This window comes from Acinonyx jubatus, chromosome B1 (genome assembly GCF_027475565.1).
Source record: "Acinonyx jubatus isolate Ajub_Pintada_27869175 chromosome B1, VMU_Ajub_asm_v1.0, whole genome shotgun sequence".
Lineage (NCBI taxonomy): Eukaryota > Metazoa > Chordata > Mammalia > Carnivora > Felidae > Acinonyx > Acinonyx jubatus.
The window spans coordinates 74,337,401-74,355,676 of NC_069382.1; the positions used below are offsets into that span (position 1 = coordinate 74,337,401).

At 41.6% G+C, this 18,276-nt stretch overlaps 1 protein-coding gene across 2 annotated transcripts in view; it reads left to right on the forward strand.

The window, feature by feature from the left end:
* The first annotated feature begins 11,947 nt into the window (after positions 1 to 11,947).
* Positions 11,948 to 18,276, forward strand: part of SH3D19 (SH3 domain containing 19) — a 178,330-nt gene continuing 172,001 nt past the window's right edge. The window contains exon 1 of one of the 2 annotated variants that reach the window (XM_053216871.1): positions 11,948 to 12,296. In XM_053216871.1, the coding sequence (XP_053072846.1) occupies positions 12,185 to 12,296 (112 nt within the window). In that variant the 5' untranslated portion in view covers positions 11,948 to 12,184. The remainder of the gene's footprint in view (positions 12,297 to 18,276) is intronic. The other variant, XM_053216870.1, reaches the window with a different exon arrangement.

Genomic DNA, 18,276 nt, shown 5'->3' on the forward strand with positions numbered 1-18,276 from the left:
ATATATATATAGAGAGAGAGAGAGAGAGAGAGTGAGAGAGATACAGAGACCTACAACTTTCATTTTAGAATTACTGCCATGAATCAACACAAAACTCACTAGGTATAAAAGAACTTGAAACAAGGTGGTTTTTTTTGTTTTGTTTTGTGTTAGTTTTGTAAAGATTTGTAAGGACAGTTGCTTTTAACGCCTCAAAGATTTGGGTTGCAACTTAAATCAGTTTCTGATTATGAGCTTCTGACTACAGAGCTACTTCATTCAAGTCATGTTGAAGAATTTGTGTAAGACTCTTTGAGACTTTTCCCCCAGTGTCCCAGTTGATTGCAAATGAAGCACTGACCCTTAGGCCATCATTTTGATGGTAGACCCTTAGATGTGTGCAATGAGGGGGACCCAAGTGTTTTTAGGTGGATGGTTTTGGGTCTGTTCTATCTGTAAGGCCAATAGCTTAGTGGACTTTGGCCTACAGTCTTGTTCCAAAGTCCTTTCAAAGTGCTCAGCTGTGTCATGAGTTCACTCAAACTGGTAGCCTCCCATCCTATTTTCTGCTTTTTTATCAATTCACTAATCTCAGGAGATAATCCATTTACAAACAGAACAGCTAGAGCAGATGACCTCATTTATTGCATGGAACCTGGAATGCCACAGGAGGAGAGCTTCCAGATGGGTTTTAAAGTCTGCCACAGATTCATCTTCTTTTGTTTGCATGTTTAAATAATAGACAGATCAATGTGGGCAGGGAAGACTCTAGGAATGACTTTTAAAGATTGGTTCTTATTTTACGAGCTTCTTCTGGTCCGTTAGGAGACTGTCTTGAAGGTCAAGGATCTCAGATATCATCCTTGGGTTTACACCATCCTGCTTCCCACATCCATTTCTTGGCTCCCCCAGGTCCTACTAGCATATGCAGAAGCTAATAAAGATCAGGAAGCCCAGTTTCATAGGCCCTAATAATGACTCTAAATTCCTCAGAAAACATTTGGAGATCCTCCCCGGGCTTAGGAAATTTTTTAACTATGGCCCTTAGTTTGGTATTTGACCAAGGAATAAAAGATATCTGAGGAGGATCTCCTATAACCTTGAGTAGTTTTATTATTAAAGGTAGCTGTTTAATAGTCTCTTCAGAGTGGAAAGTCAATTCAGACAAAGAGTTAATAAAGCATGAGTACTCAGGTAAAGAAGGATAAAGGAATGCAGTAGGAATCATGTAGGTCTTATTATTGTTTTAGGTACCTCTCGTGTTTTTAATTTTTCATTAGCCTTTTGTAACAAATCTTTTAATGAAGCTATTTTGGAATTCTGAAGCCTTTTAGAAGCTTCTGTATACTGATTAAAATTGGTATTCCATTCTCTTTAATTTGGGAACACATGCTTTCAACTGAACTTCCTTTTGTTTTTTTAATGTTGATTTTGAGAGAGAGAGAAAGAGAGAGAGCATGTGCATGCACAGGCATGAGTGGGGAAGGGCAGAAAGAGAGAGAGAGAGAATCCCAAGTAGCCTCCACACTTCAGTGCAGAGTCGATACAGAGCTCAATTTCACAAACTATGAGATCAACTGAGCAACCCAGGCACCCTCAACTGCATTTCTTAAATGAATGATCTTGTCTAACTAGAACATCCCCCATAATGGGCATTGCAATCTGTACTGTTTTTAGTAAGATTTTGCCATTTTTGTAGATATTTATAGCTTTTGGGACTATATAGTTCTTAGACAAAATAAGCAGGTATGCTGGAAGGTGGTATACTTGATTCTTTGGACTTTAAGGATCTATCTATCTATCTATGCCTTTGGCTCTCTTGGATATAACACCTAATAAGGTTATGGCACTGGGCTAGAAACTGTGTGATGTTTTACAACGTACCTCATTGTATGTAAATTTTCTTGAGGCTAGTGGATAATCCAGTGTCAACCTAAGGCATTCTGTGACCAACTTATCCTAACACAGGAGTCTTCCAGTTAGGTGGCAAGTACTCTCACAGCTTTTAAGTACTTGATCTGTGCCTGCCAATATCGTGACTGCTTCTAAGATTCCCACTAGCAATAGCCTTTATCTACACAAAACAAGACAAACATGTGCACCTTAATATGGTGGTAATAACCAAGAGATGTTAATGCATTCTTGCTGATAGAAGGACCTTCCCACCTTGGAAGTTAGAACAGAGGAAGGATTGAACGAGCATACCTCAACAAATGGGTGCTGTGGATGGGGGGCTCCACATAAACGGGTAACCATGAACTCCTATCAGCAGTTCCCACCTGGATCTTAGGAGAGAATCAAGGGCTGAGGGTTTCCATCAATTACATGATAATTGCACCCTGAACTACCAGCAGCTCCCAATGTGGAACTGACCAGAAAGCCAATTAGATCAGGATCTTGATGCAAAAACAATAGAGCTCAGAACTGAGAGGAACTTACTCATGGCTATCAGAAACAGAGAGAAAGACAGAACTCAGAAGGATCTGTAGTACCATTCCTGTGTTTCTCATAGTCTCTGAATGCTACCAGACGTTCACTTTGGATTTCATCTCTGCCACCAAATCTGTTTTAAAAAAAATTCAATTGTATGAATTTAAAGATTTGACTGACCTATTTCGATGATTCATTGATTCATGAATTGGACAACATTCCATGTAGCAAATAGAAAGGAGCTCCAAGGAGCTTTACAAAATGGGAGGCTTTTATACGCAGGAGAAAAAGAGTAGATTATTTCAGGCAAGGTCACATGATATTTCATTGTAGTTTTGATTTGTATTTCCCTGATGATGAGTGATGTTGAGCATCTTTTTATGTATCTGTTAGTCATCTGGATATCATCTTTGGAAAAATGCCTATTGATGTCTTCTGCCCATTTCTTAACTGGATTATTTGTTTTTTGGGTGTTGAGTTTGCTAAATTCTTTATAGATTTTTGGATACTAACCCTTTATCAGATATGAAATATGACCTTTTTTTTGTGCGAACACTTTCTTTCCCCCATACCTCCTCTCATGACTGTTTAAGACAAAGGTTAATATCTGTAATGTATTGAATTATATTAACTGTGTGCCAGAAAATCCAAAATAATCTTAGCATTAAAAAGTAGAAGTTGGGGCACCTGGATGGCTCAGTTGGTTGAGCATCCAACTTTAGCTCAGGTCATGATCTCAGAGTTCAGGGATTCAAGTCCCACATTGGGCTCTCTGCAGTCAGTGTGGAGCCTGCGTCAGATCCTCTGTCTCCCTCTACCTCTGCCCCTCTCTCATGAGCTCTCTCTCTCTCTCTCAAAAAATAAACATTTTTTTTAAGTAGAAGGTTATTTCTCACATAAATGAATTCTAGATATTTGAGGTCTAATAGGTATGCCTTCTCTGTAATTACCAGGGGTTCAGGCTCCTAGTTTGTTAATATTTGGCGTCCATCTTGTGGTTAAAGATGGCTGCTCCAGTTTCAGCCATTATACTCAAATTCTAACCCACAGAAGAAAGAGGTGAAGAATGGTATGCCTCTTTTCTTTAAAACATTTCTCTGACTTGGCACACACCATTTCCCATTGGCCAGAATTTAGTCACATGGCCATGCCTGGTGTCATGGAACACTGGACAACGTAGTCTTTATTGTTGATGACCAAACACTAAGGAGATAACAGATATTGGAGGAAACAAGCAGTTCCTGCCACTGTGCTTCTTCTCTGTTCTCTCTTATATCATATATCCTCCTATCTTGCCCACTTCCAGGGTAAATGACTTGGCCTGATTTGCCCTGGACTTTGCTAATATTTGCACTGAAAGTTCTAGGTCCCAGGAACCACCTATCATTCCCCAGTCCACAGCCATGTATAAGCAAACTGGGATGATAGTCACCCTGTCATCTCTGCCTTGGATCTTATTAAATCACAAGGTCCTTGAGGAATAGACCAGTGTCTGCTTTACTGTCACATTCTCAGTACCTAGCACAGTGCTCCACACATAATATGCACTCAATAAATAGCAAATATTTACATTGTGCCTTTTATGTTCCAGAACTGTTCTAAGTTCTTTACATATGTATCATGAGTTGAATTGTGTCACTCACCTCCACCTAATTCCTGTGTTAAAGTCCCACTACCTCCAGAATGTGACCTTATTTGCTCACAGAGTAGCTACAGATATAATTATTTAAGATGAGGTCATACTGGTATAGGGTGAGCCTCTAATCCAATAAGACTGGTGTCCTTATAAAAAGGTGAAGTTCAGGAGCACCTGGGTGGCTCAGTCGGTTAAGCGTCTGACTTCAGCTCAGGTCATGATCTTGCGGTTTGTGAGTTCGAGCCCTGTGTCAGGCTCTGTGCTGACAAGTTGGAGCCTGGAGCCTACTTCGGATTCTATGTCTCCCTTTCTCTCTCTGCCCCTCCCTTGCTCATGCTCTCTCTCTCTCTCTCTCTCTGTCTCTCTCTCCCTCAAAAATAAATAAATAAACTTTTAAAAAAAAGGTGAAAATTGGACACAGAGATATGTGTCCAATGTACACAGGGAGACCACCATGTAAAGACTGGAGTTACACAGCCACAAGCCAAGGAACTACATGAAGCATGGGGAGATGCCTGGAATAGATAGTTCCCTAGAACCTTCAGACAGGGTTCAGCCCTCCCAACACATTCATCTTGGACTTCTAGACTCCAGAACAGTGAGACAATAAATTTCTGTTGTCTAAGCCACTCAGTTTATGGTAGTTTATTATGGCAGCCTCAACAAACTAATATATTAACTCACTTTAATCCTCACAAGTCTCTTGTGAGATAGCCATTATTATTGTCCCTATTTTACAGAGGAGGAAACTGAGGCACACAACAATTAAGAAAACCAAAGAAATTGCCAAGGAAAAATAAAGTGAAAGATATGGACAAACTGAAAGAAAGGAGGGAGGAAGGAAAGAAGAAATTTTTGAGAAGTTAAAATGTAGACAGGAATAAAGACAATGAAGTGATGAAGGAAAAGGATTACAATTTCACTTGGCCGAAGGCTATTAGAAGCTCTAGGTCACTGTATATAAAGCACTAACATTTCTCTTTTTCAGATGTGTCAAGAATTTGAATAAAAATGTCCTTCTGTCAGGAAATGAACTCTCATTTTTGACACTTTCATGTATTTTATTATGTTTTGAACCTGAAGCTACAGCTCCTGAGAGCCCTGGTCTTGATTTTGCAATATAGGCTTCATTTTTATTTGAAGAGAGGGACTAATAATAATCGCTTGTTCCATGAATGTGACTTTGAGAGATTTGGATTTTATGCCCACATGCTTTATGGATTTGTTTTTGATGGATGCAATAGTACTTTTAAAAAAAAAAAAAGTACTCTTCTTACTCTAGTTTCTTACTCTAGTTTCATACATACTTACACACACACATATGTATATGTATGTGTGTATATATGTATATATATGTATGCATGTGTGTATGTACATATAGAGGTATATGTACATGTATTCCCGTGAAGAAAGCCATAGCTGAAGTGCAAAGTTGGAGGCTGTACCCTATGAAGAGGGGATTAACCCATAAAAATGCAGTATACACATTATATCAGAGATCTTTCTTTTGGTGGTGCTATGTCTCCAATCAGAAGAATATGTGGGTCTGGAAATGAGGGGGTGGGAACAGGAGCGGCCTCACTTACCATCACTCCCAATAATCTACTGAGTTATGCTTCTTGGGCTCTATAGGATTAGAGGTACTGGTTGTCATTAGAGGCATGCTTTCACCAGAGGCTACAACAAGGGTCCAATTGAATTACGAACTATGACTATCATCTGGGCACTTTGAGCCCCTTGTAGCCAGAGGCCAGCAGGTGAGAATACTGACCACTGTGGCAGGGAGAATTAACTCTGATCAACAGCGGGAGGTAAGGCTGAATTTACATAATGGGAACAGAGAGGCTTATGTTCAGAACTCAGATGACCCACTTGGTCATCTTCTTGGTTCTCCTTTGGTCAACTGTAATTGTGAACAGACAAGTGAAACAACCCCAGACTGAGAAGGATATGATTCCTAGGGGCTAAGACAACCTGATCATGAAAGGTTGGTAAGCCATCAAGACCAGCAGAGGTGGTAGCCGAGGGAAAGAGGGATCTAGAATGGATAGTGGAGAAGAGAGGCTAGGACAGCTAGTGCAGGCCCTAAGACCAAGTGCAGTGACGGTGGTTAACCTGAGCTACTCCTGCATGTGGATGGAGAAGTAGATTTGCATGGGACAAGGATTGAACCATGGCAGACACAGAGAGGTGCTGCTCCCTTCCAGAAAGCTCTTGCTGCCCACGTATGAAGAAGTGGTAAGCTGACAGCCTCTGGTTGGTAGCTTCTTCAGTGTCTGCCTCAGCTTCCAAGCAGCCTTAGCTAGTGACTGAGCAAGGGCCTGTTCATTTACATGCCTGGACCAGCAGAGGCTTTGTCAGGTCTGTGTAGTGGTTCCCTTTGTTCAGTATTTGTCTCCCTTCTCCTTTTCACAGATGTTCCTCTCAAATAAATTTCTTGCACCTCTAATTCTATTTCAGTGACTGATTGCAGAGGATCCCAAACCAGCACATGCTGCATGACAAACCACCACCAAACCTCAGCAACGTGAAACATTAAGCATGTCTTACTGCTTATGAGGTTAGAGGCCAGCCGGGCAAGTTTTGGTCTGAGGTCACTTATGTGTCTGCAGTCAGCTGGTGCACAGATAGGCAGTTCTGCCGGTTGCAATTGGCTTCTGTCTCAGCTTTGGGGGTTGTTGGCTATGGGCTGGTCGAGGTGGCTTCCACTGGGACAACGGGTCTTTCCCTCACATAGCATCTTGTTCCCTGGTCCTCTCACCTCGGCTTGCTCACATGGTGGTAAAAGGCTCTCGAGAGAGCAAGCTGAAGCAAGCAGGGCCTCTTGAGGACGTGGAAGTCACACACTGTCATTTTTGCCATATTCTTTTGGCCAGAGCATATCTGAAAGCCGGCCCAACTTCATTGGGTAGGGAACCACATCTTGCTGAAGGGGATACAAAGTCACATTGTAAAGTATAGGAAGAGGGACACATAAAGAAATGGGGCCATTTCCACAAGCTATCTATCACTAGGAGAATGCACTAGAAAACAGAAACTATAGCTACCGCAGTTTACTACACTTTGCTTTTTAATTCTTTTAATATAATGAAAAGCAGACAGAAAATGTGGAGAATACGGTTAACACTCACTACATTTTTTTTTTAATGTTTATTTATTTTTGAGACAGAGAGAGACAGAGCATGAATGGGGGAGGGTCAGAGAGAGGGAGACACGGAATCTGAAACAGGCTCCAGGCTCTGAGCTGTCAGCACAGATCCCGACGCGGGGCTCGAACTCACGGACCGCGAGATCATGAGTCGTTCACTCAACCGACTGAGCCACCCAGGCACCCCCAGTTAACACTCATTAAATCACCATCATACTTTAATGAATCTTAAAATTCTGTCATAGTTGGTTCGGATATTTTAAGAAACAAACTTTGAAGATACTATATACCTCTGTCCATCCTTGCTTTTTCTTTTTTGAGGTCTTCCGCTATAAATTTTAAATTACAAATACTTACTTTTTATTTAAGTTAAAGGCCTTGAGACTCATGCCTTCTGGTGATTCAGCAGGAAAAATGAATTATGAAAAGGAATTCTATTCATTCAGTCATTAAACAAACATTTATTATGTCTTCTATTGGCCAAGCACTGTGCTACATATGTATTGATATAGTATATTCTTACTTTTTGGTAGCATTCTATTCAATACACCGTTTTGTTACAGGCTATATATCTAAAGTGAGAAGGAAAGAACATTTCCTTTATAATCGGGGCTCTTTTTCAATACCTTTTACAAAAAAAAAAAAAAATTTAATACCTTAAAGCTTTGATGGTGAATCGTGTTCTCTTAAGTCTGTAAATTTGCATTCCAAGTTTCTTAACATTTTCCCTCTATGGGTTTGGCTCTTGTGTCACTTGGGTGAGTAGAATGTTTCGGCATGTTTATTTAGTTGCTAGCTGGCCACGCCTTTGGTTTTCTTTTATATGATTAAATTGTTATTACTTGTAACTCCCATCTGGTTTCTCTACTTTAAAATGATGACTTCAGAGTGCAGTGCTCTCACTGGTCCTTATTTTCTGTGCTTTTATGGTGATATATATATATATTTATATTTATACATAGACATTTAAATAACAGCCTTATTGACATAAAATTTACATATCATAAAATTTATCCCTTAGTACATTCACAGAGTTGTGCAACCATTGCCACTATCTGATTTTATGGTATTATCCTGACCTCAAAAAGAAATCCTGTACCTATTAGCTGCAACTCCCCTTTCTCCTCTGCCCTCGCAGCTCTGATCTACTTTCTGTCTCTATGGCTTAACCTACTGTGGACATTTCATGTAAACAGAATAATACATCACAGCAGTCTTTTGTCTCTGTCTTCTTTAACCTAGCACAATGTTTTCGAGGTTCATCCATGTTGTAGCATGTAGCAGTACTTCATTCATTTTTATGGCTAAATAATATTGCATTGTATGGGTATTCCACATTTTCTTTGTCCATTCACTAATTGATGAACATTTAGTTGTATTCACTTTTGGGCTATTATGAAGAACGCCACTATGAGCATTCGTGAACAATATTTTGTATGGATGTGTTTTCATTTCTTTGGGGCATATACCTACAAATAGAATTGCTGCATTAAGTGGTAGCCCTAGGGGCACCTGGGCAGCTCAGTCGGTTATGCATCTGATTTTGGCTCAGGTCATAATCTCGTGGTTTGTGAGTTCAAGCTCCACATTGGGCTGTCTGCTGTTGGCACAGAGCCTCTGTCTCCCTCTCTCTGCTCCTCCCTCACATGCACGAGCGCACACACATTTTTTTTTCTCTCTCTCTCTCTCTCAAAGGTAAATAAACATTTAAAAAAAAGGTAACTCTATGTTTAACTTTTTGAGGAACTGCCAATTTGTTTTTGAAAGTGGCTGCACCATTTTACATTCCTGCCACCTATGTATGAGGGTTGTAATATCTCCACATTCTTATCAACACTTATTATTATCTATATTTTTATCTTAGCCATCCTAGGAGGTGTGAAGTAATGTTTCATCAAGATTTTGACTTACAATTCCCTAATTACTATTGACGTTGAACATCTTTCATGTTCTTATTGGCCATTTGTGTATCTTCTTTGGAGTATATCCATCTTTAAATTGAGCTAATTTTTAAAAACTGTTTGAGTTGTAAGTTTTTATATATTCTTTTTTTAAAATGTTTATTTATTTTTGAGAGAGAGAGAGAGAGAGAGAGAGAGAGGGAGGTGTGAATGGGGGAGGGGCAGAGAGAGGGAGACACAGAATCGAAGCAGGCTCCAGGCTCTGAGCTGTCAGCACAGAGCCTGATGCAGGGCTTGAACCCATGAACCCCAAGATCATGACCTGAGCTGAAGTCAGATGCTTAACTGACTGAGCTACCTAGGTACCCCTAGTTCTTTATATATTCTGAATATAAGAATATATTTCCTTTCTGTTGTAATATAATTCTTTTCTGTTGAATTACCTTGGCACCCTTATCTCAGATCATATCTTTACTATAGAATTTACCAAATTTTGCCTTGTTTTGTAGTCAACTGGATGAATCTTTATCTGTCATTGGGGAATAGGGAATATGTTTTGTTCATTTAAAATGAGAAAACCGGGGTGCTTGGCTGGCTCAGTTGGTGGAGCATGTGATTTCTCCATCTCAGGGTCATGAGTTTGGCCCCATGTTGAGCATGGAGCCTATTCTAAAAAAATGGTTAAGGGGTAGCTGGGTGGCTCAGTCGGTTGGGTGGCCGACTTCCGGCTCAGGTCATGATCTCACAGCTTGTGAGTTCTAGCCCCGCGTGGGGCTCTGTGCTGATGGCTCAGCGCCTGGAGCCTGCTTCAGATTTTGTGTCTCCCTCTCTCTCTCTGCTCCTCCCCCATGCACACCCTGTCTCTCTCAAAAATAAATAAACATTAAAAAAAATGATTAAGAGAGTAAATTTTATGTTAAAAAATAAAAATAAATAAAATGACAACACCTGTATGAAAAAACTTACCATAGGGCCTGAAAGTAAATATTTCTTTCTCTCTTTTGAGTCTCCCCAGAGCACTTAGTGTGGTATTTGGCACACGCTGGCTCTCACAAATGTTTGCTGGATGTCAAGTGCACTCTGAAAGAAGGATGTGGGCTCCTGAGGGTCTGATTGGATGGGAGATCCAGAACACATTCAGGCCTTTTCAAACTAAGAATCTGAGTCACATCAGAGACTGACTCCCAAGAGTTTAGTGAAGCTGTATTGTTGTCAGAGTAGGGGCCTCCAAGTGATTCTTAATCCTTGAAGGTAAGTGAGAAGCAGGCTTTCACTCAAAGTGAACCCAAACACTGACAACAACCCGACAGGCCCAGAAATTTTTTTTTCCTAGTGTAATTTCAAATTCTCAAGGTGTCTACTTATTTAACTGCTTATGCAATAATAAAATTTTTACTTGTGGATTTGACCTCAATTCCACGAAATCGATTGTGGTTCTTATCAGCCTAAAAGCAGAAAGATTTTCTCAGGCAGCAACAACTACTATTGAAAAGGCAAAGAGACAGCGCTCAGCTATGGCAAGCAATTCTATTTTCAGTGACCCTTTTCTCCCTTTCTTTTTCTCTCTCACATGCTGAACATCACAAACTCTCACAATCTCTCAGAAATAGAGCAAGAGGCTGGAGATAAAGCCCTGTTTATTCCACCAGGGAGTTTCCTACCAGTTCATGTCGAGGCAACGTACCTGCTTGTCGCTTGGGTTTCTTTTTCTGAGATTCCAGGATCTGCCCCTCTCTTTGAAAATGTGTGTACGTGCAAGTCCTGAACCTAAGATGTGTACTATACAGAGATACACACAATACCTTTCTTACACAGTTCTTTTCATCTTTCAAAAACGTTCACAGGGGTAGGTCTGGCAGCTAAGTGCTTCAAATTAGTTTCTGACTCCAGCACCAGTGCTCCTGACACCTCACCAAATCACCTCCCAACAAATAATCAGGTACATGGCTCTTAAAGCCATTTTCCTCCAGGGATTGTGGTCACTTCCCAACTCTAAGATAACTAGAATCCAGTGAGGCTGGGATTAAAAAATAAAAATCTCTTTTTAAATTAGGCTCTATATTTTAGAGCAGTTTTAGGTGTATAGCAAAATTGAGCTGAAGACTGAGATTTCACTCCCCTAGGCACAGCCTCCCTCATCATCAACATCCCCAGAGAGAGATCCATTTGTTACAATTGAGGAACCTACACTGACACATCATAATCACCCAAAGCCCACGGTTTACATCGGGATTCATTGGGTGTTGCACGCGTATGAGTTTGGACAAATATATTGATATGTATTCACCATTACAATATCATACAGAATCATTTCACTGCCCCAAAAATCCTCTGTGTTCTGGAGAGGCTCCATTTAAAAAGGTGAAAAGAGAGGAAAAGAAAAAAGCGTGCAGCTCATAGGCTTGAGAGTTTGCTCAAGCAAAACTTGTTCCCGAGTTCAGGGCTCCCAGCGGACCGGTCTCTCCACGTCCAGCCCCGGGAAGGTTCTTCTTCTGTTGTTGTTGTTGTTGCTGCTGTTGTTGTTGTTGTTGTTCTTCTTCTTCTTCTTCCTCCTCCTCCTCCTTCGCCTCCCCCTCCCCCTACTTTGTTTAAGTGTATAGCAAATGGGTTTCCTGTTGACACCGGGATGTTGTGAAAGGGCAGGAAGAGGCCACGCCACCTCCTCTTTTCCCCTTCCTATCCTATTTATGTATTTTGTACACGTTTGTTTTGGTCGAGCAGGCGGTTCTAGCGTGTGGCTATGGGGCGGTCCCAGAGGCGGTAACCCCTCCCCGAGGAGGCGAGGCCCGGCCACAACCCGCCCCATCCCGGCTCCAACTCTGCGGGGCGGGGAAGGGAAGGAGGAAGGGGGAAGAGAGTGGGAGAGAGAAAGCTGGGAGAAGGAGGCCGCCGGTGCGCCGCGAGGAGGCGGGGAAACCGGCTCGAGCTCGGCCGCTCCCCCGCGGGCTGCAGGTGGAGTCCGCAGAGGTGGTAGCCGCCGCCTCCCCCGGGGCCCGAGGGCGCTGGCGTGCAGCGCCGGGTGCTCGCGGATCCAGCACCAAGGCCCACGGCTCGCTCGCCGTTCCGGGGCTGCGTCTCCGCGCCTCGTCCATGGCTGAGGGCCGGCGGCGGGAGGACGAGGAGGAAGAGCTGCGCGAGCGCCGCGAGCTCGGGGGCCCGCGCCGCGCCCGGGGCCGTGCGCTGTCCGGCCACTCGGCCGCAGGTGAGGGGCGCGGGGAGCGCGAGGGGGCGCGGAGTAGGGGGGGACGGGCGCCCCGGGGCCGCGCGGGTCCTGCCCGGGACTGCGGTGGCTCCCTCACCCGCCCGGTTGGGGCGGGCTCCTTTAACTGCGCGGCGAGACGCAGGGAGAGTAGTGTGGCTTTTCCATCCTCATCCTCACTTGCGGGCCGAGCCCGAGGAAATTCAAACTGGTCTCTCTACCTGCTAGTGGTCCCGGAGCCGAAACTACAGGTGTTTCGTACGCAGTAAATCAGGAGCTCCTGATTTGGGCCCGGGTGATTACTTATCTCTAGATGAGTCAGAAGCCGGCGAAGAATTCTCTGGGTCTGGCAGTCTCGGGGGACGACACCCCTCCCGTCGGGTTTGCCTGCGCTGCGGCTACCTGGTCGAACCTCGTGCTGATAGTCAGGGCTGGTTTCCTGTCTCCTGAACTTCGGACCTTTGATTATTCCCTACCCCCCACCGCCCGAGCTCACCATAATCTCTATAGCACTTGCTTTTGAGTTTTTAGGTGAGCCCCCAACCAGTCCAGGAGGTAGCCTGCCAAAAGGCAGTTCATTTGGACTGAGACTCATTGCTGAGTCTATAGTTACTTTTGTGGGTTTTTAAAATGTTTTTTGGGTGCACGAAGGCGGCTCGGATCGATAGTTTGGAACTTAAGTGGTGGAGTGAATGTGTGGATCCACACCCCTTCCCTCTTCCTGGGGCAGTTTTTCAGTCAAGCATAGTGGAGAGGAAGTTCTTTGGCCTTTGGTTTCAACTGGATAAGCCATGTATCTGCAAACTAGAGTGACAGCAATCCTAGGGAGCTGACAACAAGAGGGAGATAGAGAAGTGAGAAGGATTCAGATGAGAACGATTCATTAAAGCCTCTTTGGAAATTGGAACCTAGTAAACATTCCACCAAGTCATGGGGAAGCTTTTCTGTGTGGCTCCCTTAGCCTGAAAGTTGGAGAATTAGAAGATAACAGGTCTGTGAGGAAACAATGAGGGATAGAAGGGGTGAAAGGAGAGAATTTGATGGAACATAAATTGTCAATTTGATGCTCTTGGTAGGAGCTTGGAACCTTAAAAATAATTCTTTGTGCCCATCACTAGGATTTTCCATCAAAATAAGGCATTTGATTTTATGCATGAATACTAGTTGTTTTGAAAACAATTGATAGTTTAGTATAATCCAGACTAATGAAATAATGGGTAATTGCTGGATATGAATTAATATTTCTTGCGAGAATACAATGAAAAAACTTTACAAAGATGGACCTCTGTTGAATTGCTGATTTAAACAGCATAGGCTGCCTTTGATTCCTACTGCTTCCTTCACCAAAACGCTTCACTTTGTCTCAAAATGGACTGTATTGTGAAGAGCTGTGAAGGATGTTGGAGGTCAGACTAGATATGCTCCAGATATGTGTTCATCATTTAGTTGCAATATGTGTATTTATTCCAAGGCTGGCAGAAGCTTTTCTAGATTCTGTGGTAATACTTTGCTACGCTTTCACTCAGAAATTGGTGTTTGCAGTTTCTAACCACGTAATATGCCTTGACTCCATTAAGGGGTGAAGGACAGATTATAGAGTGGGCAGAGGGTTAAACTTGCAACATTTGGTCTTCTTTTTTCCGGATACATTATTTAGTAGTTCACATTTCTTTAGAGGCTGTCCTCCTCTTTCCCCTCATTAGTTAACTGTGGTTTTCAGACACCATCGCATTCCTTACCAAGCTTGGGCATTTGTTAGTTACAGTTGTGCTAGATGTTGTTCTCTATCCAAGTGAGAGTGTGAACTGACCCAGAAGTTTAATGTTTCTTCTGCTTAACATCTGTTTTTCTAATCTTTCACCTCTCCAGTTCTCAGACTTCCTCCCTCCCCCACCATTTTACAATCTAGATTTTTTCTTTGATCTCACATAACTTGACACCATACATTTGGGGTTTATGGACTTAAGGGAGTCTGTGAACTCCTTCTTTCCCTGCTAAACTTAGGTGTGGTTGTGAAGGTGTGTTTATTTACTTTTGCAATGTACATTCAGAAGAGCATATAAAACCTGTAAATTATAAAGTGAAACTCCTGTAACCTGTGCCCAAGTCAAGAAATAGAATATTGTCAGTTCCTTAGAAGCAGATCTGATCCCTCCTGGTCCTGGTCCCTTCCTTCCCCTTGAGGGAACGAACTTAAATTTTGACTTTTGCGATTATTGTTTCCTTGCTTTTCTGTATGGTCTTACCTGTATGCATATACATACACATATGTATTTCTATACAATGTTGGTTTACTTATTTTAAAACTTCATATGACTAATGGGGCGCCTGGGTGGCTCCGACTTCCGCTCAGGTCATGATTTCCTGGGTTTGTGAGTTCAAGCCCCGGGTCGGGCTCTGTGCTGACAGCTCAGCCTGGAGCCTGTTTTGGATTCTGTGTCTCCCTCTTTCTCTGCCCCTTCCCTGCTTGTGCTCTGTCTCTCTCAAAAAATAAACATTGAAAAAAAAACCTGCATATGAGTGGAACCATCCGATATGTATTCTTTAGTGTTACACTCTTTTCACTCAATACTGTTTGTGAGATTTATTCATATTGTTATGTGCACTTGTAGTTTATTTTCACTGCATAAATATATCCTGGTTTTGTCTGTCATTTTTATTGATTTGTTGGAGTTCTGACTCAAGGAATCTCAACTTTTGTTTGTTGCATGTGTTGCAAATGTCTTCTTCCACTCTGCAGCTTATTTTTAAAGTTTTCATTATACTTTCTTTTGATGTGGAAATTCTTAATTTTAATGCAGATGTATTTATGAATCTTTCTCTTAACTGTTAGTGGCCTTCTTCCCTCTCTGTCACCCTTGGTTAAGAATGCTTTCTCTACCCCAAGGTCATGAAGATATTCTCCTAATCTCCTGCATTTCTTAAAAGTCTTAAAGCTTTCTTCAGACTCTCAAATGGGTCTGAGACCCTCCGGCTGACCTCCAGCATTTTTATATTGTTTCTCAAAAGGGCAGAGAATGCAAAATTCGTTGACCTCCCCTAATCACCAGGAAGAGTGGTAGGAATTTAGTAGGGTTTAATAAATACTAAATAGATTTATTCTTTCCGTATGTTGATGTCTTTATGGTAAACTCTGGCAGGATTGGGGCATCTGGGTGACTCAGTTAAGCCTCCCGTTTTGGCTTAGGTCATGATCCCAAAGTTTGTGAGTTCAAGCCCCAAGTCGGGCTTGCTACTGTCAGCACAGAGCCCACTTGGGATCCTCTGTCTCCTTTTCTCTCTGCCTCTCCCTCACTCACTCTTGCTGTCTCTCTCAAAAAATAAAAAAAAAAAAAATAAACCTTTAAAAAAAAAAAGGAAACTGGGGCGCCTCAGTGGCTCAGTTGGTTAAGCCTCTGACTTCAGGTCAGGTCATGATCTCGAAGTTCGTGAGTTTGAGCCCTGGGTTGGGCTCTGTGCTGACAGCTGGGAGCATGGAGCCTGCTTCAGATTCTGTGTCTCCCCCCATCTCTCTACCCTGCTCCTGCTCTCTCTCTCTCTCTCAAGAATAAATATTAAAAAAGAAAGTTAAAAAGAAATTTATTTTAAGTCCCACGGAAACTGGCTACCTTTACATGTTGTTTAAAAATTCTGCATTCACGGGGTGCCTGGGTGGCTCAGTCTGTTGAGCATAGGACTCTTGATTTTGGCTTAAGTCTTGATCCCAGGGTTGTGGGATCAAGCCCCGCATTGGGCTCCACACTGAACGTGCACCCTGCTTTAGATTCTTTCAAAAAAAAAAAAAAAAAGATTCTTTCCCTCTTCCCCTCTCCCCGGCTCGCGTGCATGTTTTCTCTCTCTCTCTCTCTCTCTCTCAAAAAATTAAACAAAAAAAAATCCTGTATTCACCAAGTTCTTTGAGAAGACCTGTGTAGTTATCACCGTCAGTATAATATGTGCAAAACGGTGTAGAAAATACATGGAATACAAACATATTTATAAAATAGGCTCCCTGCTTTAAAAGGACGTGTCATAGAATTGGGGAAGGTGAAGCTGATACTTTATTTTTTGAAAATTCCAGCATAATTAATGTAGTGTTATATTAGTTTCAGGGGTACAATACAGTGATTCAGCAATTCTATACATTACTCCATGCTCATCAAGATAAGTGTACTCTTAATCCCCTTCGCCTGTTTCACCACCCTCCACCCATCTCCCCTGTGGTAACCACCAGTTTGTTCTCTGTATTTTGTTCTCTATATTTAAGAGTCTGTTTTGTTTGTTTGTCTCTTCTTTGTTCCTGTGTTTTGTTTCTTAAATTCCACACGAGTGAAATCATAGGTATATGTCTTTCTTTGACTTACATCCCTTAGCATTATAGTCTCTAGATCTACCCATCTCGTTGCAAATGGCAAGATTTCTTTCTTTTTTTATGACACAAAATTCTATTGTGTTTATATACCACATCTTCTTATCCATTCGTCTATCAATGGGCACTTGATGGTTGCTTCCATAATTCGGCTTTTGTAACTAATGCTATAATAAACATAGGGGTGCATTTATCTTTTCAAATTAGTGTTTTGATATTCTTTGGGTAAATACCCTGTAGTGGAATTACTGAATATTATGGTTCAATTTTTAATTTTTTAAGGAACTTCCAGACTGTTTTCCACAGTGACTCCACCAGTTTGCATTCCCACCAACAGTGCAAGAGGGTTCCTTTTTCTCCACATCCTCACCAACACAACAATCTTGTGCTGTTGATTTTAGTCATTCTGACAGGTGTGAGGTGATCACTCATTGTGGTTTAGATTTGCATTTCCCTGATATTTAGTGATGTTGAGCATCTTTTCAAATGTCTGTTGGCCATCTGTATGTCTTCTTTGGAGAATGTCTGGTTCATGTCTTCTGCCCATTTTTAATTGGGTTATTTGTGTTTTTGGTGTTGAGTTGTGTAAATTCTTTATATATTTTGAATCCTAACCCTTTGTCAGATGTGTCATTTGCAAATATCTTCTTCCATTCAGTGGGTTGCCTTTTAATTTTGTTGTTTCTTCTGCTGTGCAGAAACTTTTTATTTTGTTGTAGTCCCAGTAGTTTTGGGGTTTGTTTTTTGTGTTTTATTTTTTTTGCTTTTGTTTCCCTTATTTAGGAGGCATATCTAAAAAAAATGATGCTGTAGCCATTGTTGGAGAAATTACTGCCTGTGCTCTCTTCTAGGATTTTTATGATTTCAGATCTCACATTTAGGTCTTTAATACATTTTGAGTTAATTTTTGTGTATAAGAAAGTGGTCTAGTTTCACTCTTTTGCATATAGCTGTCCAGTTTTCCCAAGACCATTTGTTGAACAGACTGCATATTCTTCCCTCTTTCGTTGTAGATTAATTGACCATATAATCATGGATTTATACTTGAGCTCTCTATTCTGTTCCGTTGAGCCATATGTCTTTTTTTGTGCCAGTACCATACTGTTTTGATTACTATAGCTTTGGAGTGTATCTTGAAATCTGGGATTGTGGTACCTCCAGTTTTGTTTTCCTTTTCTTTTTCTTTTCCTTTTTAAGTTTATGTACTTATTTTGAGAGAGAAAGAGTACAAGTGGGGAAGGGACAGAGAGAGAAGAAGAGAGAATCCCAAGCGGGCTCGATGTGGGGCTCGATCTCATGAAGTGTGAGATCATGACCTGAACCAATACCAAAAGTCAGACCCTTAACTGACTGAGACACCCAGGTGCCCCTCATTTTTCTTTTTCAAGATTGCTTTGGTTATTTGGGTTTTTGGTGTATCCATACAAATTTTAGGATTATTTGTTTTAGTTCTGTGAAAAATGCTCTTGGTATTTTGATAGGGATTGCATTAAAATTCTGTAGATTGCTTTGGGTCCTATGGAAATTTTAACAATGTTTGTTCTTCCAGTCTGTGAGCATGGAATAACTTTCCATTTATTTGTGTCATCTTCAATTTCTTTCATCAGTGTTTTATAGTTTTTAGAGTACGGGTTC